Source organism: Delphinapterus leucas, chromosome 4 (genome assembly GCF_059928025.1).
Source record: "Delphinapterus leucas isolate spDelLeu-1000000601 "Yukka" chromosome 4, BTC_Dleu_Yukka2, whole genome shotgun sequence".
NCBI classification, from domain to species: domain Eukaryota; kingdom Metazoa; phylum Chordata; class Mammalia; order Artiodactyla; family Monodontidae; genus Delphinapterus; species Delphinapterus leucas.
Window position 1 is genome coordinate 48,985,295 of NC_143132.1, and position 24,394 is coordinate 49,009,688.

General features: G+C 37.9%; 1 protein-coding gene across 30 annotated transcripts in view; it reads right to left on the reverse strand.

The window, feature by feature from the left end:
- Nucleotides 1-24,394, reverse strand: part of SENP7 (SUMO specific peptidase 7) — a 172,213-nt gene that overhangs the window by 39,091 nt on the left and 108,728 nt on the right. For all 30 annotated transcript variants that reach the window (XM_089910473.1, XM_089910472.1, XM_089910468.1 and 27 more), the window contains one exon: nt 15,648-15,763. In XM_089910473.1, the coding sequence (XP_089766599.1) occupies nt 15,648-15,763 (116 nt within the window). The remainder of the gene's footprint in view (nt 1-15,647; nt 15,764-24,394) is intronic.

Genomic DNA, 24,394 nt, shown 5'->3' on the forward strand with positions numbered 1-24,394 from the left:
TGGCGGAAGCCCACCCGGAGGCCGCCATTAGCCCTACTAAACAGCTTGTAGGCTCCAGTACTGGATCACCTCAGGCCAAACAACCAAAAGGGTGAGAACCCAGCCCCACCCATCATCAGACAAGTGCATTAAAGTTTTACTGAGGGCTAGGGGGAAGGTGGCAGAAGAATAAGACACGGAGATCACCTTCCTCCCCACAGATACATCAGAAATACATCTACACGTGGAACAACTCCTACAGAACACCTACTGAGCACTGGCAGGAGACCTCAGACCTCCCAAAAGGCAAGAAACTCCCCACGTACCTGGATAGGGCAAAAGAAAAAAGAATAAACAGAGACAAAAGAATAGGGACGGGATCTGCACAAGTGGGAAGGAGCTGTGAAGGAAGAAAGGTTTCCACACACTAGGAAGCCCCTTCGCGGACGGAGACTGCGGGTGGAAGAGGGGGGAAACTTCGGACCCACGGAGCAGAGCACAGCAACAGGGATGCAGAGGGCAAAGCGGAGAGATTCCCGCACAGAGGATCGGTGCCGACCGGCACTCACCAGCCTGAGAGCCTTGTCTGCTCACCCGCTGGGGCGGGGCGGGGCGGGGAGCTGAGGCTCGGGCTTCTGTGATAACAGGGAGAGGACTGGCGGCGTGAACACAGCCTGCAGGGGGTTAGTGCACCACTGCTAGCCGGGAGGGAGTCGGGGAAAAGTCTGGACCTGCCGAAGAGGCAAGAGACTTTTTCTTCCCTCTTTGTTTCCCGGTGCGTGAGGAGAGGGGATTAAGAGCACTGCTTAAAAGAGCTCCAGAGACGGGCGCGAGCCGCAGCTAACAGCGCGGACCCCAGAGACGGGCATGAGATGCTAAGGCTGCGGCTGCCGCCACCAAGAGGCCTGTGTGTGAGCACAGGTCACTCTCCACACCTCCCCTCCCGGGAGGCTGTGCAGCCCGCCACTGCCAGGGTCCTGGGATCCAGGGACAACTTCCCCGGGAGAACGCACAGCGCATCTAAGGCTGGTTCAACGTCACACCAGCCTCTGCCGCTGCAGGGTCGCCCCGCATCCGTGACCCTCCCTCCCCCCAGCCTGAGTGAGCCACAGCCCCCGAATCAGCTGCTCTTTTAACCCCATCCTGTCTGAGGGAAGAACAGACGCCCTCCGGCGACGTACACGCATAGGCGGGCCAAATCCAAACTTGAGCCCCGGGAGCTATGCAAACAAAGAAGAGAAAGGGAAATGTCTCGCAGCAGCCTTAGGAACAGTGGATTAAATCTCCACAATCAACTTGATGTACCCTGCATCTGTGGAATACATAAATAGAAAATGAATCATCCCGAATTGAGGAGCTGGACTTTGAGAGCAAGATTTATTATTTTTTCCCCTTTTCCTCTTTTTGTGACCGTGTGGATAAAAGGCTCTTGGTGCTGCAGCCAGGACTCAGTGCTGTCCCTCTGAGGTGGGAGAGCGAACTTCAGGACACTGGTCCACAAGAGACCTCCCAGCTCCACATAATATCACATGGTGAAAATCTCCCAGAGATCTCCATCTCAACACCAGCACCAAGCTTCACTCAACGACCAGCAAGCTACAGTGCTGGACACCCTATGCCAAACAACTAGCAAGACAGGAACACAACCACACCCATTAGCAGCGACGCTGCCTAAAATCATAATAAGTCCACAGACACCCCAAAACACACCACAAGACGTGGACCTGCCCACCAGAAAGACAAGATCCAGCCTCATCCACCAGAACACAGGCACTAGTCCCCTCCACCAGGAAGCCTACACAACCCACTGAACCAACTTTAGCCAATGGGGACAGACACCAAAAACAACGAGAGCTACGAACCTGCAGCCTGCAAAAAGGAGACCCCAAACACAGTAAGATAAACAAAATGAGAAGACAGAAAAACACACAGCACGTGAAGGAGCAAGATAAAAACACACCAGACATAACAAATGACGAGGAAATAAGCAGTCTACCTGAAAAATAATTCAGAATAATGATAGTAAAGATGATCCAAAATCTTGGAAATAGAATAGAGAAAATACAAGAAACATTTAACAAGGACCTAGAAGAACTAAAGATGAAACAAGCAATGATGAACAACACAATAAATGAAATTAAAAATACTCTAGAAGGGATCAATAGCAAAATAACTGAGACAGAAGAACGGATAAGTGACCTGGAAGACAAAATAGTGGAAATAACTACTGCAGAGCAGAATAAAGAAAAAAGAATCAAAAGAACTGAGGACAGTCTCAGAGACCTCTGGAACAACATTAAACGCACCAACGTTCGAATTATAGGGGTCCCAGAAGAAGAAGAGAAAAAGAAAGGGACTGAGAAAACATTTTAAGAGATTATAGTTAAAAACTTCCCTAATATGGGAAAGGAAATAATTAATCAACTCCAAGAAGCACAGAGAGTCCCATACAGGATACATCAAAGGAGAAACATGCCAAGACATATATTAATCAAACTGTAAAAAATTAAATAAAAGAAAACACATTAAAAGCAGCAAGGGAAAAATAACAAATAACACACAAGGGAATCCCCATAAGGTTAACAGCTGATCTCTCAGCAGAAACTCTGCAAGCCAGAAGGGAGAGGCAGGACATATTGAAAGTGATGAAGGAGAAAAACCTACAACCAAGATTACTCTACCCAGCAAGGATCTCATTCAGTTTTGATGGAGAAATTAAAACCTTTACAGACAAGCAAAAGCAGAGAGAGTTCAGCACCACCAAACCAGCTTTACAACCAATGCTAAAGGAACTTCTCTAGGCAAGGAACACAAGAGAAGGAAAAGACCTACAATAGCAAACCCAAAACAATTAAGAAAATGGGAATAGAAACATATATATCGATAATTACCTTAAATGTAAATGGATTAAATGCTCACACCAAAACACACAGACTGGCTGAATGGATACAAAAACAAGACCCATATATATGCTGTCTACAAGAGACCCACTTCAGACCCAGGGATACATACAGACTGAAAGTGAGGGGATGGAGAAAGATATTCCATACAAATGGAAATCAACAGATAGCTGGAGTAGCAATTCTCATATCAGACAAAATCGACTTTAAAATAAAGACTATTACAAGAGACAAAGAAGGACACTACATAATGATCAAGGGATCAATCCAAGAAGAAGATATAGCAATTGTAAATATTTATACACCCAACACAGGAGCACCTCAATACATAAGGCAAATACCAACAGCCATAAAAGGGGAAATCGATAGTAACAGATTCATAGTAGAGGACTTTAACACCTCACTTTCACCAATGGACGGATCATCCAAAATGAAATAAAATAAGGAAACACAAGCTTTAAATGACACATTAAACAACATGGAATTAATTGATATTTATAGGATATTCCATCCAAAAACAACAGAATACACATTTTTCTCAAGTGCTCATGGAACATTCTCCAGGATAAATCATATCTTGGGTCACAAATCAAGCCTTGGTAAATTTAAGAAAACTGAAATGTATCAAGTATCTTTTCCGACCACAATGCGATAAGACTAGATATCAATTACAGGAAAAGATCTGTAAAAAACACAAACACATGGAGGCTAAACAATACACTACTTAATGACAAAGTGATCACTGAAGAAAGCAAAGAGGAAATCAAAAAAAACCTAGAAACAAATGACAATGGAGACAAAACGAACCAAAACCTATGTGAGGCAGCAAAAGCAGTTCTAAGAAGGAAGTTTATAGCAATACAATCCTACCTTAAGAAACAGGAAACATCTCGAATAAACAACCTCACCTTGCACCTAAAGCAATGAGAGAAAGAAGAACAAAACAAACCCCAAAGTTAGCAGAAGGAAAGAAATCATAAAGATCAGATCAGAAATAAATGAAAAAGAAATGAAGAAACTGATAGCAAACTAAAAGCTGGTTCTTTGAGAGATAAACAAAATTGATAAACCATTAGCCAGACTCAAGAAAAAAAGGGAGAAGACTCAAATCAACAGAATTAGAAATGAAAACGGAAAACTAACAACTGACACTGCAGAAACACAAAAGATCATGAGAGATTACTACAAGCAACTCTATGCCAATAAAATGGACAACCTGGAAGAAATGGACACATTCTTAGAAATGCATAACCTGCCAAGACTGAATCAGAAAGAAATAGAAAATATGAACAGACCAATCACAAGCACTGAAACTGAAACTGTGATAAAAATCTTCCAACAAACAAAAGCCGAGGACCAGATGGCTTCACAGGCGAATTCTATCAAACATTTAGAGAAGAGCTAACACCTACCCTTCTCAAACTCTTCCAAAATATAACAGAAGGAGGAACACTCCCAAACTCATTCTACGAAGCCACCATCACCCTGATACCAAAACCAGAAAACGATGTCACAAAGAAAGAAAACTACAGGCCAATATCACTGATGAACATAGATGCAAAAATCCTCAACAAAATACTAGCAAACAGAATCCAACAGCACATTAAAAGGATCATACACCATGATCAAGTGGGGTTTATCCCAGGAATGCAAGGATTCTTCAATATACGCAAATCAATCAACATGATACACATATTAACAAAGTGAAGGAGAAAAACCATATGATCATCTCAACAGATGCAGAGAAAGCTTTCGACAAAATTCAACACCCATTTATGATAAAAACCCTCCAGAAAGTTAGCATAGAAGGAACTTTCCTCAACATGATAAAGGCCATATATGACAAACCCACAGCCAACATCATCCTCAATGGTGAAAAACTGAAACCACTTCCACTAAGATCAGGAACAAGACAAGGTTGCCCACTCTCACCACTCTTATTCAACATAGTTTTGGAAGTTTTAGCCACAGCAGTCAGAGAAGAAAAGGAAATAAAAGGAATCCAAATCAGGAAAGAAGAAGTAAAGCTGTCACTGTTTGCAGATGACATGATACTATACATAGAAAATCTGAAAGATGATACGAAAAAACTACTAGAGCTAATCAATGAATTTGGTAAAGTAGCAGGATACAAAATTAATGCACAGAAATCTCTGGCATTCCTATACACTAATGATGAAAAACCTGAAAGTGAAATTAAGAAAACAATCCCATTTACCACTGCAAGAAAAATAATAAAATTTCTGGGAATAAACCTACCTAACGAGACAAAAGACCTGTATGCAGAAAATTATAAGATACTGATAAAAGAAATTAAAGATAATACAAACAGATGGAGAGATATACCATGTTCTTGGATTCGAAGAATCAACATTGTGAAAATGACTCTACTACCCAAGAAATCTACAGATTCAATGCAATCCCTATCAAACTACCACAGGCATTTTTCTCAGAACTAGAACAAAAAATTTCACAATTTGTATGGAAACACAAAAGACCCCGAATAGCCAAAGCAATCTTGAGAATGAGAAACGGAGCTGGAGGAATCAGGCTCCTTGACTTCAGACTATACTACAAAGCTACAGTAATCAAGACAGTATGGTACTAGCACAAAAACGGAAATATAGATCAAGGGACCAGGATAGAAAGCCCAGAGATAAACCCACGCACATATGGTCACCTTATCTTTGATAAACGAGGCAGGAATGTACAGTGGAGAAAGGACAGCCTCTTCAATAAGTGGTGCTGGGGAAACTGGACAGGTACATGTAAAAGTATGAGATTAGATCACTCCCTAACACCATACACAAAAATAAGCTCAAAATGGATTAAAGACCTAAATGTAAGGCCAGAAACTATCAAACTCTTAGAGGAAAACATAGGCAGAACACTCTATGACATAAATCACAGCAAGATCCTTCTTGACCCACCTCCTAGAGAAATGGAAATAAAAACAAAAATAAACAAATGGGACCTAATGAAACTCCAAAGCTTTTGCACAGCAAAGGAAACCATAAACAAGACCAAAAGACAACCCTCAGAATGGGAGAAAATATTTGCAAATGAAGCAACTGACAAAGGATTAATCTCTAAAATTTACAAGCAGCTCATGCAGCTCAATAACAAAAAAAACAAACAACCCAATCCAGAAATGGGCAGAAGACCTAAATAGACATTTCTCCAAAGAAGATATACAGTTCTCCAACAAACACATGAAAGAATGCTCAACATCATTAATCATTAGAGAAATGCAAATCAAAACTACAATGAGATATCATCTCACACCAGTCAGAATGGCCATCATCAAAAAATCTAGAAACAATAAATGCTGGAGAGGGTGTGGAGAAAAGGGAACACCCTTGCACTGCTGGTGGGAATGTGAATTGGTACAGCCACTATGGAGAGATTCCTTAAAAAACTAAAAATAGAACTAGCATATGACCCAGCAATCCCACTACTGGGCATGTAGCCTGAGAAAACCATTATTCAAAAAGAGTCATGTACCAAAATGTTCATTGCAGGTTTGTTTACAATAGCCAGGAGATGGAAGCAACCTCAGTGTCCATCATCCGATGAATGGATAAAGAAGATGTGGCACATATATACAATGGAATATTACTCAGCCATAAAAAGAAACGAAATTGAGTTATTTGTAGTGAGGTGGATGGACCTAGAGTTTGTCATACAGAGTGAAGTAAGTCAGAAAGAGAAAGACAAATACCATATGCTAACACATATATGTGGAACCTAAGGAAAAAGAAAATGTCATGAAGAACCTAGGGGAATAAAGACACCGACCTACTAGAGAATGGACTTGAGGATATGGGGAGGGGGAAGGGTAAGCTGTGACAAAGTGAGAGAGTGGCATGGACATATATACACTACCAAATGTAAAATAGCTAGTGGGAAGCAGCCGTATAGCACAGGGAGATCAGCTCGGTGCTTTGTGACCACCTAGAGGGGTGAGATAGGGAGGGGGGGAGGGAGGGAGATGCAAGAGGGAAGAGATATGGGAACATATGTATATGTATAACTGATTCACTTTCTTATAAAGCAGAAACTAACACACCACTGTAAAGCAATTATACTCCAATAAAGATGTAAAAGAAAAGAAAAAAAGTTTTACTGAGCACAACCCTGCCCACCAGAAGGATGAGTCCCACCTCAACCCACCACCAGTCCCTCCCATCAGGAAGCTTGTCGAACCCTCTTAAATAGCCTCACCCACCAGAGGGCCGACAGTAGAAGCAAGAAGAACTACAATCCTGCAGCCTGCCAAACGAAATCTACAATCACAGAAAATTAGACAAAATAAGGACTTCCCTGGTGGCGCAGTGGTTAAGAATCCACCTGCCAATGCAGGGGAATGGGTTCGAGCCCTGGTCTGGGAAGATCCCACATGCCACTAAACCCTTGTGCCACAACTATTGAGCCTACACTTAGAGTCCATGAGCCACAACTACTGAGCCCGTATGCCAAAACTACTGAAACCCATACAGCTAGAGCCCATGCTCCGCAACAAGAGAAGCCACCGCAATGGGAAGCCCATGTACCATAACGAAGAGTAGCCCCCCTTCGCCCCAACTAGAAAAAACCTGTGCGCAGCAACAAGGAATGAATGCAGCCATGAATAAATAAATACATAAATACATAAATAAATAAATTTAGTTTTAAGAAAAATAAAGAAAGAAAGTTAGACAAAATGAAATGGCAGAAGTATATTTCCCAGATGAAGGAACAAGATAAAACCTCAGAAAAACAACTGAAGTGGAGATAAAAAACCTTTCAGAAAAAGAATTCAGAATAATGATACTGAAGAAGATGCAGCATCAAGGAAAAAGAATGGAGGCAAGGATGGAGAAGATGCAAGAAGTGTTTAACAAAGACGTAGAAGAACTAAAGAACAAACAACAGAGGTGAACAATACAATAACTGAAATGAAAAATACACTAGAAGGAATCAATAGCAGAATAACTGAGGAGATAACAGAAGAACAAATAAGTGACCTGGAAGACAAAATGGTGGAAATCACTGCCACGGAACAGAATAAAGAAAAAAGAATGAAAATAAATGACAGTCTAAGAGACCTCTGGGACAACATTAAACACACCAACATTCACATTATAGGGTTCCCAGAAGGAGAAGAGAGACAGAAAGGACCTGAGAAATAATTTGAAGAGATAATTGCTGAAAAATTCCCTAACATGGGAAAGGAAACATTCACCCAAGTCCAGGAAGAGCAGAGAGTCCCAGGCAGGATAAACCAAGAAGAAACACACTGAGACACATAGTAATCAAACTGAAAAGAATTAAAGATAAAGAAAAAAATATTAAAAGTAACAAAGGAAAAATGAGAAGTAACATACAAGGGAACTCCCATAAGGTTATCAGCTGACTTTTCAGCTGAAACTCTACAGGCCAGAAGGGAGTGGCACGATATACTAAAAGTGATGAAAGGGGAAGAACCTTCAACTAAGAATATTCTACCCAGCAAGACTCTCATTCAAAAGCTTCACAGACAAGCAAAAGCTAAGACAGTTCAGCACCACCAGACCAACTTTGCAACAAATGCTAAAGAAACTTATCTAGGCAGGAAAGAGACCAGCAATTTAAAACAACCTTGTACATATATAGACTACTATATCAAAACCTCATGGGAATAGCAAACCCAAAAACTACAATAGATACACTCACACACACACACAAAGAAAAAGAAAAAGCAACCCAAACACAACACTAAAGATGGTCATCCAACCAGAGGAAAAAAGAATAAGAGAGGAAGGGAAGAAAAAAGACCTACAAAAACAAACCCAAAACAATTAAGAAAGTGGCAATAGGAACTTACATATCGATAATTACCTTAAATGTAAATGGATTAAATGCTCCAATCAAAAGACATAAAGACTGGCTGAATGGATACAAAAGCAAGACCCATACATATGCTGTCTGCAAGAGACCCACTTCAGACCTAGGGACACATACAGACTGAAAGTGAGAGGATGGAAAAAGGTATTCGATGCAAATGGAGATCAAAAGAAAGCTGCAGTAGCAATACTAATACTAGACAAAGTAGACTTTAAAATAAAGACGGTTAGGGGCTTCCCTGGTGGCGCAGTAGTTAAGAGTCTGCCTGGATGCAGGGGACACTAGTTTGTGCCCCGGTCCGGGAGGATCCCACATGCCGTGGAGCGGCTGGGCCCGTGAGCCATGGCCACTGAGCCTGCGCATCTGGAGCCTGTGCTCTGCAACGGGAGACGCCACAACAGTGGGAGGCCCACGTACCGCAAATAAATAAATAAATAAATAAAAAATAAAGACTGTTATAAGAGACAAAGAAGGACACTACATAATGATCAAGGGATCAACCCAAGAAGAAGATATAACAATTATAAATATATATGCACCCAACATAGGAGCACCTCAAAATGTAAGGCAAATGCTAACAGCCATGAAAGGGAAAATGACAGTAACACAATAATACTGAGGACTTTAACACTCCACTTTCATCAATGGACACATCATCCAGACAGAAAATCAATAAGGAAATACAGGCCTTAAATGACACATTAGACCAGATAGACTTAACTGATATTTATAAAGCATTCTACCCAAAAGCAACAGAATACCCATTCTTCTCATGTGCACATGGAATGTTCTCCAGGACTGACCACATGCTGGGCCACAGAGAGCCTTGGTAAATTTAAGAAAATTGAAATCATATCAAGCATCTTTTCCAACCACAACACTATGAGATCAGAAGTAAATTACAACACAAAAACTGCAGGGAATTCCCTGGTGGCGCCGTGGATAAGAACCCGCATGCCAATGCAAGGGACATGGGTTCCAGCCCTGGTCCAGGAAGATCCCACATGCTGCGGAGCAACTAAGCCCACATGCCACAACTACTGAGCCTGCACTCTAGAGCCCACGAGCCACAACTACTGAGCCTGGGTGCAACAACTACTAAAGCCCATGCACATAGAGCCTGTGCTCCACAACAAGAGAAGCCACTGCAATGAGAAGCCCACACACCACAATGAAGAGTAGCCCCCGCTTGCCACAACTAGAGAAAGCCCGTGTACAGCAACGAAAACCCAACACAGCAAAAAATAAATTAATTAATTAAAAAAGAAGAAAAAAGAAAAAGAAAAAAACTGTCAAAAACACAAACACATAGAGGCTAAACAATATGCTACTAAACAACCAATGGATCACTGACGAAATCAAAAAATACCTAGAGACAAATGAAAACAAAGCACAATGATCCAAAACCTATGGGATGCAGCAAAAGCTGTGCTAAGAAGGAAGTTTATAGCAATACAAGTTTACCTCAGGAAACAAGAAAAATCTCAAATGAACAACCTAACCTTACACCTAAAGCAACTGGAGAAAGAAGAACAAGCAAAACCTAAAGCTAGTAGAAGGAAAGAAATCATAAAGACCAGAGCAGAAAAAAATGAAACAGAGACAAAGAAAACAATAGCAAAGATCAATGAAACTAAAAGCTGGTTCTTTGAGAAGATAAACAAAATTAATAAACCTTTAGCCAGACTCATCAAGAAAAAAAGAGAGGATTCAAACCAATAAAATTAGAAATGAAAAAGGAGAAGTTACAACTGACACTACAGAAATACAAAGGATCATAAGAGAGCATCTATAGGGGAATAAAATGGACAGCCTGGAAGAAATGGACAAATTCTTAGAAAGGTACACTCTCCCAAGACAGAACCAGGAAGAAACAGAAATTATGAACAGACCAATCACAAGTAATGAAATTCAAACTGTGATTTTAAAACTCCCAACAAACAAAAGTTCAGGACCAGATGGCTTCACAGGCGAATTCTATTCAACATTTAGAGAAGAGCTAACAGCTATCCTTATGAAATTGTTCCAAAAAATTGCAGAGGAAGGAAAACTCCCAAATTCATTATGTTACCAAAACCAGACAAAGATACTACAAAAAAAAAAAAGAAAATTACAGGCCAATATCACTGATGAATATAGACGCAAAAATCCTCAACAGAATACTAGCAATCCAAATCCAACAACACATTAAAAGGATCATACACCATGATCAAGTGGGATTTATCCCAGGGATGGAAGGATTTTTCAATTCCTGCAAATCAGTCAATATGACACACCACATTAACAAATTGAAGAAAAAAAATCATATGATCATCTCAATAGATGGAGAAAAAGCTTTTGACAAAATTCAGCACCCATTTATGATAAAAACTCTCCAAAAAGTGGGCATAGAGGGAACATACCTCAACATAATAAAGGCCATATATGACAAACCTACAGCTAACATCATACTCAACAGTGAAAAGATAAAAGCATTTCCTCAAAGATCAGGAACAAGACAAGGATGTCCACTCTTGCCACTTTCAACATAGTTTTCAAAGTTCTAGCTACAGCAATCAGAGAAGAAAAAGAAATAAAAGGAATCCAAATTGGAAAAGAAGTTAAATTTTCAGTTTGCAGATGACATGATACTATACATAGAAAATCCTAAAGATGCTACCAGAAAACTACTAGAGCTCATCAATGAATTTGATAAAGCTGCAGGTTACAAAATTAATACACAAAAATCTGTTACATTTCTATACATTAACAACGAAAGATCAGAAAGAGAAATTCAAGAAACAATCCCATTTACCATCACATCAAAAAGAATAAAACACCTAGGAACAAACCTACCTAAGAAGACAAAAGATCTGTACTCCAAAAACTATAAGACACTGATGAAAGAAATCAAAGACGACATGAACAGATGGAAAGATATACCATGTCCTTGGATTGGAAGAATCAATATTGCCAAAATGATTATACTAACCAAGGCAATCTATAGATTCAATGCAATCCCTATCAAATTACCAATGGCATTTTTCACATAACTAGAACAAAAAAATCTTAAAATTTGTATGGAGACACAAAAGACCCAGAATAGCCAAAGCAATCTTGAGAAAGAAAAGTGGAGCTGGAGGAATCAGGCTCCCTGACTTCAGACTATACTACAAAGCTATAGTCATCAAAACAGTATGGTACTAGCACAAAAATAGAAATACAGATCAATGGAATAGGACAGAAAGCCCAGAAATAAACCCATGCACCTATGGTCAATTAATCCATGACAAAGGAGGTAAGACTATATAATGGAGGAAACACAGTCTCTTCAATAAATGGTGCTAGGAAAACTGGACAGCTACATGTTAAAAAAATTAAATTAGAATATTCTTTAACACCATACACAAAAATAAACTCAAAATGGATTAAAGACCTAAATGTGAGACTGGACACTATAAAAACTCTTAGAGGAAAACAAAGGATGAACACTCTCAGACATAAATCACAGCAGTATCTTTTTCGATCTGTCTCCCAGAGTAATGGAAATAAAAACAAAAATAAACAAATGAGACCTAATCAAACTCAAAAGTTTTTGCACAGCAAAGGAAACCAAAAACAAGACGAAAAGACAACCCTCAGAATGGGAGAAAATATTTGCACATGATGTGACCAACAAGGGATTAGACTCCAAAATTTACAAACAGCTCGTGTGGCTTAATATCATCAAAACAAACAACCCAATCAAAAATGGGCAGAAGACCTAAATAGACATTTCTCCAAAGAAGACATACAGATAGGCAAGAGCCACATGAAAAGATGTTCAACATTGATAATTATTAGAGAAATGCAAATTAAAAGTACAATGAGATGTCACCTCACACCAGTCAGAATGGCAATCATGAAAAAATCCACAAACAATAAATGCTGGAGAGGGTGTGGAGAGAAGGGAACCCTCCTACACTATTGGTTGTGCAGCCACTATGGCGACAGTATGGAAATTCCCTAAGAAGCCAAAAATAGAGCTACCATATAGTCCTGCAATCCCACTCCTGGGCATATACCCAGAGTAAAGCATGGTCCAAAAGGATATATGCACCCCAATATTCATTACAGCGCTGTTTACAATAGCCAAGACACAGAAACAACCTAAATGTCCATCGACAGAAAAATGGATAAAGAAGATGTGGTACATGTATGCAATGGAATACTACTCAGCCATTAAAAAGAATGAAGTAATTGCCATTCACAGCAACATGGATGGACCTAGAGACTGTCATACTGAGTGAAGTAAGTCAGACAGAGAAAGAGAAATATGGTATGATATCGCTTATATGCAGAATCTAAAAAAAAAAAAAGTTACAAATGAACTTATTTACAGAACAGAAACAGACTCACAGACTTTGAGAACAAACTTACGGTTACCGGGGGGAAGGGTGTGGGTTGGGGGACAGTTAGGGAGTGTGGGACTGACATGTACACACTGCTGTATTTAAAATGGATAACCAACAAGGACCTACTGTACAGCACAGGGAACTCTCCTCAATATTCTGTAACAACCTAATTGGGAAAAGAATTTGAAAAATAATAGATACATGTATACGTATAACTGTACCACTTTGTTGCATACCTGAAACTAACACAACATTGTTAATCAACTATAATAAATATAAAGCTGAAAGTTAAAAAAAAACTGATGAAAGAAATAGGGCTTGAAAAAAACTCTATTATACAGGAGTTTTCCTTCTAACAGTTTACTAATTGCACATCAGCCAAGACTATCACATTGGAAACAGGGATAAATTTATTAGGTAGAGCTAGACATTGTAAAAACAAGACTCTACCTGATAACAAATACAATTTTACTTGCAAATATTATTAGCATATAAAATTAAAGAGGTAACAAATTCTTATAAAAATAAGATGTTAAATATTTCCAATGTATTATATTCAAAAAAGCAAATGCTACAAGGCAAACAATGTACTACAAAAGAAAAGTACATCTAGTGTGGGGAATATATCAATAACTGTAATATCTTTGTATGGTGACAGATCATAACTAGACTTATCATGGTGATCATTTTGAAATGTATAGAAATATTGAATTACCATGTCATGTAACAGGAACTAACATAATGCTGTAGGTCAATTATAATTCAAAAACAAAGAAACTCAGAAAAAGAGATAATATTTGTGGTTATCAGAGGCAGGGGGAGGCAGAATTGCAAGACGGCAGTCGACATGTACAAACTTCCTGTTATAAGATAAATAAGTTCTAGGGATGTAATGTATAACATGATAAATATAATTAACACTGCTGTGTGTTATATAGGAAAGTTGTTAGGAGAGTAAATCCTAAGAGTTCTCATCACAAGGAAAATTTTTTTTCTATTTAATTCTGTATCTATATGAGAAGATGGATGTTCACTAAATTCATTGTGATAATCATTTCATGATGTACATAAGTAAAATCATTACGCTGTACACCTTAAACTTATACAGTGCTGTCAATTATATCTCAAAAAAACTGGAAGTTTACAATGGTATACCTGGGATTTAATTCAGAACTCTCATTAATTTATGGGCTCACGTCAAACAATTGGTATTAGACACAATTATCTATAGGATGAAAATACGGTGAGTTTCAATAAAGTTTCAATAACTAATTTTCTTAAAAACACTTTACTTAAGAGGAGACCCTTCAGGGATACTAAGAAACTATAAAGTGTTTCTTTTATCGTGCATTTTTTTCCCTGCTGTAAGTCTAAAATTCCACTGTGACTTTGAAGGAATACTGAAGGGCACAAATTAGAAAGCTTTTTATTTAACTATTCCTACTCTACCCAGGAAAGCAATGAAGGTTTAACAGTGTCTTGATAGTATCTGATTGAGGCCACTTGTACAAATATAAGCCCACTTACACTTTTATACTGTAATTAAAGATAATTATTTCTGGGAAAAGGACAATTTGTAAAAAAAAAAAAAAACATGTCTTTCATTATATGCAGATAGTACCTAGTGACCAATTGAAAGATTATGTCTACAGAGTCACAATACTTTAGAGATTGCCCTCATAAGAGTTGCAGCTGGTTTCTTGTATACATCAAAGATATCAGTCTAGTTTCCTTTTAGGTTTTCCTCCTCTATGAAAAAGACTATTTAAAATGTGAAAACAGCTGTGTTCCAAATGAAGTACAAAGAATTTTTACACAGTGTCAGTGAAGGACCCCGTTTCTTGTGAATAATTTATAAAATCATTCAGAAAACAAAATACCTCAACTAGTTTGAAGCTATTAATAATCCAAGAGACCCTTGAAGATGTTAGTTTCACATCTGACTAATGTATAAATTTGTTTTGGTGAAAGCTTTTATAAATTATTTTACGATCTTTATAAGAAGAGACAAAAAGGAGAAAAGAAGTCAATTCATTAACCCGACAGGCAAGGAGGCCTACAGTGAATTTTCAGAAGTCTGGGGTGTATTTACCTTTAAATTTGGGCTAATAGTGGCTTGTATTGGCATCCTCCTAGAGTCGAGAGAAATCCTAATGAATAAAGAATGTATTTCATAGTAGGAGGATAGATAATGGGAAGCTAATAATAATAATCAAGTTAGCAGTAATATCACTTACTAGACATATCCATGGGAGTGACATTTAGAAAGAGTCAAACTAACATTATAACTTTATACCTGTATGCCCAGCCCCAACAAAAAAAAAGGAAAGAAAATAATAATATTCAAATTTAACTTCTGGATTTTGTAAACAAATCAGGAGATGTATACAAATGGTAAATTTAGCAATTTTCTTTGTGTCACTAAAAAATCTCTTTACTTTCATGTATAAATAAAGTTAGTTAAAAAAATATTATTAAAAATGCAACAGACAAAAATTCAATTGGCAACAGTTTTCTGAGGTTCACTAACCTTTAGGTTGAGTATCAGACATTACAAGTGAAATGCTATCATCATCTCTTCGCTTTTCTTTAGTATGTGCAGCCTGCTTTGCATAATTATTGTCTGTCTGACTTGGTTGTGAACTCCTGCAAAACAAAATAATATTATACTCAATTCTTCTGAACACAAATGAATTTAGAAGCCAGCTGACATATATTCACGATAAAAATAACAGGTTACAAATGGCGTCCTATATAGCAGAGGATGTGATCTGAACAGTAAAAAGAATATTAAAATATGACTTGAGAAATAAGTTATCATTCCTGTTCTACCTTTAAGTTCTCCATGTTTCTTTGGAAGGAAAAAAACAAGATAAGCACAACACAGAATTGTGCACATGCAAAATGAACAAAGAATAATACAAGTATTAAATACATCGAAGAGGTCTAAAAAGTAAAAATTCCACGAACACAAGTACATGATAATCACACTTATGTGTAATCAAAAAATAAGTCAAAGGTAATTGTTAATATGTTTCAAGCATGGTTCACATATCAAAAGTTATGTACAAAATAAAGTTTGGGGCTTCCCTGGTGGCACAGTGGTTGGGAGTCCGCCTGCCGACGCAGGGAACATGGGTTCGTGCCCCTGTCCGGGAAGATCCCACATGCCGCAGAGAGGCTGGGCCCATGAGCCATGGCCGCTGAGCCTGCGCATCCGGAGCCTGTGCTCCGCAGCGGGAGAGGCCACAACAGTGAGAGGCCTGCGTACCGCAAAAAAATAAAAATAAAGTAAAATTTTTTTAAATAAAGTTTGGAGTGTAGTTACAAATTTTACCTACAGAGAAAATAATTTAAAATATAACCTACTAGTTAAATACATAAAATATAATACTGTGTGAAAAACAAGTTTTGGATGATGAGCATAATATCACTATTAATGAAAACGTAATACAATAGTAGTAGGGGATTTCAATACCTCACCCCACTTTCAGTAATCATTAGATCATCCAGACCACACACACAAAAAAAAATCAAAAAGGAAACATTGGATTGAACCATAAACTTGACCAAATAGACATGCATTTATAAAACATAAACACAGAACATTCTCCATGATAAGTCACATGATAGGCCACAATGCAAGTCTTAGCAAATTTAAGAAGACTAAAATCTACAAAATATCTTTCCCGACCAAACAGTATAAAATGAGAAATCAATAACAGGAGGAAAGCTGAAAAATTCACAAGTATATGGAGGTTAAACAATATGCTACTGAAAACCAACTGGCTAAAGAAAAAAATCAAAAGGAAGATCAAGAAATATCTTGAAACAAATGAAAATGTGAGCATAAAATGTCAAAATCTATGGAATGTTCTATGAGGGAAGTTAATAGCAATAAATGCCTACATTAAAAAACAAGAAAGACCTCCAATAAACAACCTCAATTTACACCTCTTGGAACTAGAAAAAGAACAAATGAAGCCCAAACTAAGCACAAGGAAAGAAACAACAAAGATCAGAGCAGAAGTAAATAAAATAAAAATAAGAAAAACAACAGAAAAGATAAACAAAACTAAGAGCTAGTTTTTTCAAAAAATAAAGTTGACAAACCTTTAGCTAGACAAACCAAGAAAAAAAAGACTCAAATCAAAACAGATCATCAAGAGACTACAATAAGTAATTATATGCCAACAATATGGATAACCTAAGAGCTGGTTTTCTGGGGGCAAAAAACCTTTTGGCTAGACTAAAGGAAAAAAGAGAAGACTTGTAAATAAAATCATTACAACTGGTAGCACAGAAATATGAGTATATGAATATCATATGAATAAAATATGAATATCATAAGTGACTATTACAAACAATTGTACATCAAGTCATATAACCTAGAAGAAATGGACAAATATCTAGAAACATACAACCTACCAAACTGAATCATGAAGAAAAAGAAAATGTGAACAGATCAATAACAAGGAGACTGAATTAGTAATCAAAAATCTCCCAAAAAAAAAAAAAAAAATCTCCCAACACAGAGTAGCCCAGGACCAAATGGTTTCACTGGTAATTCTACCAAACAATTAAAGAAGAATTAATGACAATCCTTCTCAAACTCTTCCAAAAATTTTAAGAGGAGGGAACACTTCTATACTCATTTTGCAAGACCATCACTACACTAATACCAAAGCCAGTTAAGAACACTACAGGAAAAGAAAACTATACACCAAAATACCCTTAATGCATAGAGATGCAAAAATTCTCATCAAAGTACTGGAAACCAAATTCCACAACACACGTTAAAAGGATCAAACACCACGAGCAAGTGCAACTTATTGCAGAGATGCAAGATGGTACAACATCCAAAAATCAATCAATATGATAAACCACATTAATAAAATGAAAGATAAAAATCATCTGATCCCTCAAAAGATGCAGAAAAAGCATTTGACAAAATTCAACATCCTTTCATGATAAAACCCTCAAAAACCTGGGTATAAAAGGAACATACCACAACATAATAAAGGCCAATGCCACAAACCCACAGCTAACATCATATTAAACAGTGAAAAATTAAAAGCTTCACCTCTAAGATGAAGAACAAGACAAGGGTGCCCACTCTCACCACTCTTATTCAACGCAGTACTGGAAATCCTGGCTAGACAAATTAGACAAGAAAAAATAAATAAATAAAAGGCATCCAAATCAGAAAGGAAAAAGTAAAACTGTCATTATTTGCAGATGATATGATCTTATAGAAAGAAAACCCTAGAAAATCCAGCAAAAAACTGTGAGAATAAATGAATTCACTAAAGTTGCAGGATACAAAGTCAACACACTACAATCAGTTGCATTTCTATACACTAACAATGAACTATCTGAAAAAGAAATTAAGAAAAAATACCATTTATAACTATAGCAAAAAGAATAAAATTATACTTATGAATAAATATAACCTAGAAGGAGAAAAACCTGTACACTGAAAACTATAAGATACTGATGAAAGAAACTGCAGACACAAATAAATGGGAAGATATTCTATACTCATGGATTGGAAAAATTAATTTTGTTAAAATGTTCATCCTACCCAAAGCAACCTACAGATTCAAAGCAATCCCTATCAACATTCTAATGGCCTTTTTCACAGAAATAGAACAGTCTTAAAATTTGTATGGAACTACTAAAGACCCCAAATAGCCAAAGCAATCTTGAGAAAGAAAAACAAAGCCAGAGGAATCACACTTCATGATTTCAAACTACATTACAAAACCACAGTAATCAAAACAATATAGTATTGGCATAAAAACAGACACATAAATGAATGAAACAGAACAGAGAGCCAGAAATTAATCCATGCATATATAGTCAACTCCTGTATGATAAAGGCGCTAAGAATACACAATGGGAAAAGGAGAGTCTTTTCAATAACTGACGTTGGGAAAACTTGACAGCCACATGCAAAAGAATGAAACTGTATAAATATACCATATACAAAAATCAACACAAAATGGATTAAACACTTAAATGTATGACCTGAAACCATAAAACTCCTAGAAAAAAACATGAGAGTAAGTACCTTCACAATGATCTTGGCAATGATTTTTTGGATTAAACACCAAAACAAAGGCAACAAAAGAAAATTAAAAAGTGGGACCAAAAAGCTGCACAGCAAAGGAAACCTTCAATAAAATTAAAAGGCAACCCATGGGGCTTCCCTGGTGGCACAGTGGTTGAGTGTCCGCCTGCCGATGCAGGGGACACAGGTTTCTGCCCCAGACCGGGAAGATCCCACATGCCGCGGAGCGGCTGGGCCCGTGAGCCATGGCCGCTGAGCCTCCGCGTCCTCCGCAACGGGAGAGGCCACAACAGTGAGAGGCCCGCGTACCGAAAAAAAAAACAAACAAAAAAAGGCAACCCATGGAATAGGAGAAAATATTTGTAAATCATGTATCTGATAAGGGAGTTAATATCCAAAATATATAAAGAATTCATACAACTCAACCAAAAAAGCAGAACAATTTCATTAAAAAATAGGCAGAAAAACCGAACAGAGGTTTTTCCAAAGAAGACTACAAATGACCAACAGGTACATGAAAAGGAGCTCAACATCCACTAATCATCAGGGAAATGTGTATCAAAACCACAGTGAGGTATAATCTCACACATGTGAGAAAGACTATTATCAAAAGATAAGAAAGAAGTGTTGGCAAGGATGTGGAGTGCTGTGGGAATGTAAATTACTGCAGCCACTATGGAAAACAGTATGAAGGTTCCTCAAAAAATTAAAAATAGAACTAATATACGATCCAGCAATTCCACTTCTTAGTATGTATCCTTAGGAAACAAAAGCACTCTCTCAAAAAGATATACACACCCCCATGTTCACTGCAGCATTATTTGCAACAGCCAAGACATGGAAACAACATAAGTGTCCGTCAATAGATGAATGGATAAAGAAAATGTGACACTGACACACACACACGCACACGCACACACACACACACACACACACACACGATGGAATATTATTCAGTCATAAAAAAAGAAATCCTGCCATTTGTGACAACATGAATGAACCTTGGACAAGACAAATACTGTACAATCTCACTTATATGTGGAATCTAAATTTAAAAACAGACAAACACACACCTAGATACAGACAACAGATTGGTGGCTGCCAGAGCCAGGGGCATGAAATCACTGAAGGTGGTAAAAAGGTGCAAGTTTCCAGTTGTAAGAGAAATAAGTCCTGGGGATGTAAGGTACAGCATGATGACTATAGATGACAACAGTGTACTATATATTTGAAAGTTGATAAGATAGTAGATCTTAAAAGTTCTCATCAAGAGAAAGAAAACTGGGACTTCCCTGTTGGTCCAGTGGTTAAGACTCTGTGCTCCCAATGCAGGGGGGCTGGGTTCAAGCCCTGGTCAGGGAACTAGATCCCGCATGCCACAACTAAGAGCCAGCACAGCCAAATAAATAAATATTTAAAAAAAGAGAAAAAAAACTGTAACTATGTGCAGTGATGGATGTTAACTAAACTTACTGTGTTACTCATTTTGCAATATATACATGTATGAGATTATGTTGTACACCTAAAACTAATATAATATTCTGTCAGTAACATATCAATAAACTAGTTTTTAAAAGCAAATTGATAAGCAATTGGGAAAGCAATTTGGTACTAATCAGAATAGCCATAGAATGAATTCAATCTTTACTGACAATCTTCTCACCCATGATAACTATAATTAACAAAACAACTAATTATGGTATTATTTAAGTGGGTAAAAATTTTGAAATAAAAAACTATATAAAATTATTAACCTACAGCATTCCTTTACAGTAGAATATATTATACAGTAATTACTCCATTTTCAAAACTACTTAACATAGAAATTTTTAAAATTTTATTGAAGTACAGTTGATTTACAATGTTGTTAATTTCTCTTGTACACCAAAGTGATTCAGTTATATGTATATATATTCTTTTTCATGTTCTTTTCCATCCTGGTTTATCACAGGATATTGAATATAGTTCCCTGTGCTATTCAGTAGGATCTTGTTGTTATCCATCCTATATACAATAATTTGCATCTGCTAATCCCAAACTCCCAATTCTTCCCTCCCCCACCCTCACTTAGAAATTTTTACATTTATAAAAGTACTAAAAAGTCAGACACCAAGAATAAATCAAAGATCCCTGTACAATAAAATATGAAGTACATACCAAGTGACCTCAGGAAGATTGCAGAGTAGGAAACACCTACCATGTTCTCACCTAGACAACAACTGCACTGGCAGAATCTGTATGATGTAACTACTTTGGAATTCTGGAGTCTACGGAAGGCTTACAACTTCCAGTCAAAAGGTTCAACAGTAAATTGCAGTTAATTTTGGTCAATTTAGGCAATTTGGATGGTAGCAGTTACCTATGCCCAGCTTGGAGGCAAGCAGCAATGCCCAAGTTCCTAGAACAGTTTGCACAGGCTTACAATTACCAACATGAGCAGTAAGGACCTCATCCTCCAAATATTGGGAAACTGTATTCTGATCACTGATTGCTATCTCTGATCGTGGATAAGCAGATATAGAGACAGGCAGCCATTGCCACAACAACCACTACCATTGTTGCAACAATCTCCCCATCCAGCTAAAACAACTTCCAAGAGATTTAAAGAACTAGCACCTATTTTATTTCCTCCCTTCATTTTTCCCATTTTCTCCTTATGGGAACCAAACATTTAAGGACTAGGACATTAAAACGTAATCACATGTACAAGGAAATTTAGAATGTCACAGACATAACCGGGGAAAGACACAGGTTCAGAAAAAACCTGAAAAGACCTTTTGTTTACATATCAGGCTGATCCCTGGAAGAGGGACATGTTACAACAATTTAAAAAACTAACAAAGGGAAAAAATCTAGCAAACGCTGGGGAAGGGAGAGAATCTGATTTTCAGACTTGGCATCTTATAAGATCCAAATGTCAAATTTTCAACAACAACAAAAATTCATAAGACATACAAAGAAACAGGAAAGTATGGCCAATTCAACAGAAAAAAAAATTAATCTACAGAACCTGTCCCTGAAAAGATCCAGTTGGCAGATTCAGTAGACAAAGACATTAAAACGACTATCTTAAAGATCCTCAGGGACTTCCCTGGTGGTACAGTAGTTAAGACTCCGTGCTTCCAAAGCAGGGGATGCAGGTTTGATCCCTGGTCGGTCGGGGAACAAAAATCCCACATGCTACGTGATGTGGAGAAATTTTTAAAAAAGAAAAAAAAAATATCTTGGACAAAAGTCAAGAAAATGACTTATGATAAAATGAAAATATCAATAAAAGACAAAATACACAAATGAACCAAAAGGAAATTCTCGAGCTAAAAAAGTATAATAACTGAAATGAAAATTTATTAGAGAGATTCAAAAGCAGATTTGAGCAGGGAGAAGAAACAAGAAGAAATGGTCACTGAACCTGAAAATATGATCATGGAAATGACCAAATCTGAGGAACAGAAAGAAGAAAAAAAAACTTTTTTAATAAATTTATTTATTTTTTGGCTGTGTTGGATCTTCATTGCTGCGCACAGGCTTTCTCTAGTTGCAGCAAGCAGAGGCTACTCTTCGTCGCGGCGCCCAGGCTTCTTTTTGCAGTGGCTTCTCTTTGTTACAGAGCATGGGCTCCAGAGCGCAGGCTCAATAGTTGTAGCCCATGGGCTTAGTTACTCCACGGAATGTGGGATGTTCCCGGACAAGGGCTCGAACCCATGCCCCCTGCATTGGCAGGCAGATTCTTAACCACTGCGCCACCAGGGAAGGCCCAGAAAGAAGAAATATTTAAGAAAAGTAAACAGAGCCTAAGGGACCTATGGGACACCAAAAAATGGACTAATATACACATTGTTGGAGTCTCAGAGGAGAAGAGAAAGGGGCAAAGATATTATTGGAATAAATATCACCAAAGAATTCCAAATTTGATGAAAAAAATGAATATAAATACCCAAAAAGCTCAAGGAACTACATGTAGAGTAAACTGAATGAGATCTACACCAAGAAATGTTATAATCAAATTGTCCAAAGACAAAGGCAAAGAGAGAATCTTGAAAGCACCAAGCAAAATGTGACTCATCACACACAAAAGATCCTCAATAAGATTATGAGCAGATTTCTCATCAATAACCATGCTGGCCAGAAGGCACTGAATTGGTATATTCAAAGGACTAAAGGAAAAAACTGTCAACAGGAAATCCTATACCTGGCCAAACTGTCCTTCAAAAATTAGGACAAAATTAAGATATTCTAAGACAATCAAAAGCTGAGGGCCGGGGCTTCCCTGGTGGTGCAGTGGTTGAGAGTCCGCCTGCCGATGCAAGGGACACGGGTTCGTGCCCCGGTCCGGGAAGATCCCACATGCCACGGAGCGGCTGGGCCCGTGAGCCATGGCCGCTGAGCCTGCGCGTCCGGAGCCTGTGGTCTGCAACGGGAGAGGCCACAACAGTGAGAGGCCCGCATACCGCAAAAAAAAAAAAAAAAAAAGCTGAGGGCATTCATTACCACTATAAGAAAAAACAGCCCTATAAGAAAAACTAAAGAGAGTCTTCGTGTTGAAATGACAGGACATTAGACAGTAATTCAAAGCCATATGAAGAAATAAAGATAACTGGTAAAAGTAAATTCATAGACAATTATAAAATCAGGTATTGTAGCTCTGGTTTGTAACTTGCCCATTTACTTTCTACATGATTTAAGCCAGGGGTCCCCAATCCCCGGGTCATGGACTGCTATTGGTCCACACGGCTTGTTATGAACTAGGCTGCACAGCAGGAGGTGAGCAGCCAGTAGGCAAGTGAAGCTTCATCTGCCACTACCCATCACTCCCCATCGCTCCCCATCGCTCACATTACCGCCTGAACCATCACTCACATTACTGCCTGAACCACCCCCCCGACCCCCATCCATGGAAAAACTGTCTTCCACGAAACTGGTCCCTGGTGCCAAAAATGTTGGGGACCACTGACTTAAGAAACTAATGCATTTTTTAAATTATTAGACTATGCTTTTGAACAAACAATTCATAAAGATATCATTTTATGACATCAGTAATTGAAAGGATGTGAGGACAGAGCTATAGAGGAGCACAGTTCTGAATGTTATTGAAATTAAGCTGGCATAAATTCAAATTAGCATGTTATAACTTTAGAATGTTAAATGTAATCCTCATGATAACCACAAAGAAATCAGCTATAGAATACAGACAAAAGGAAATGAGA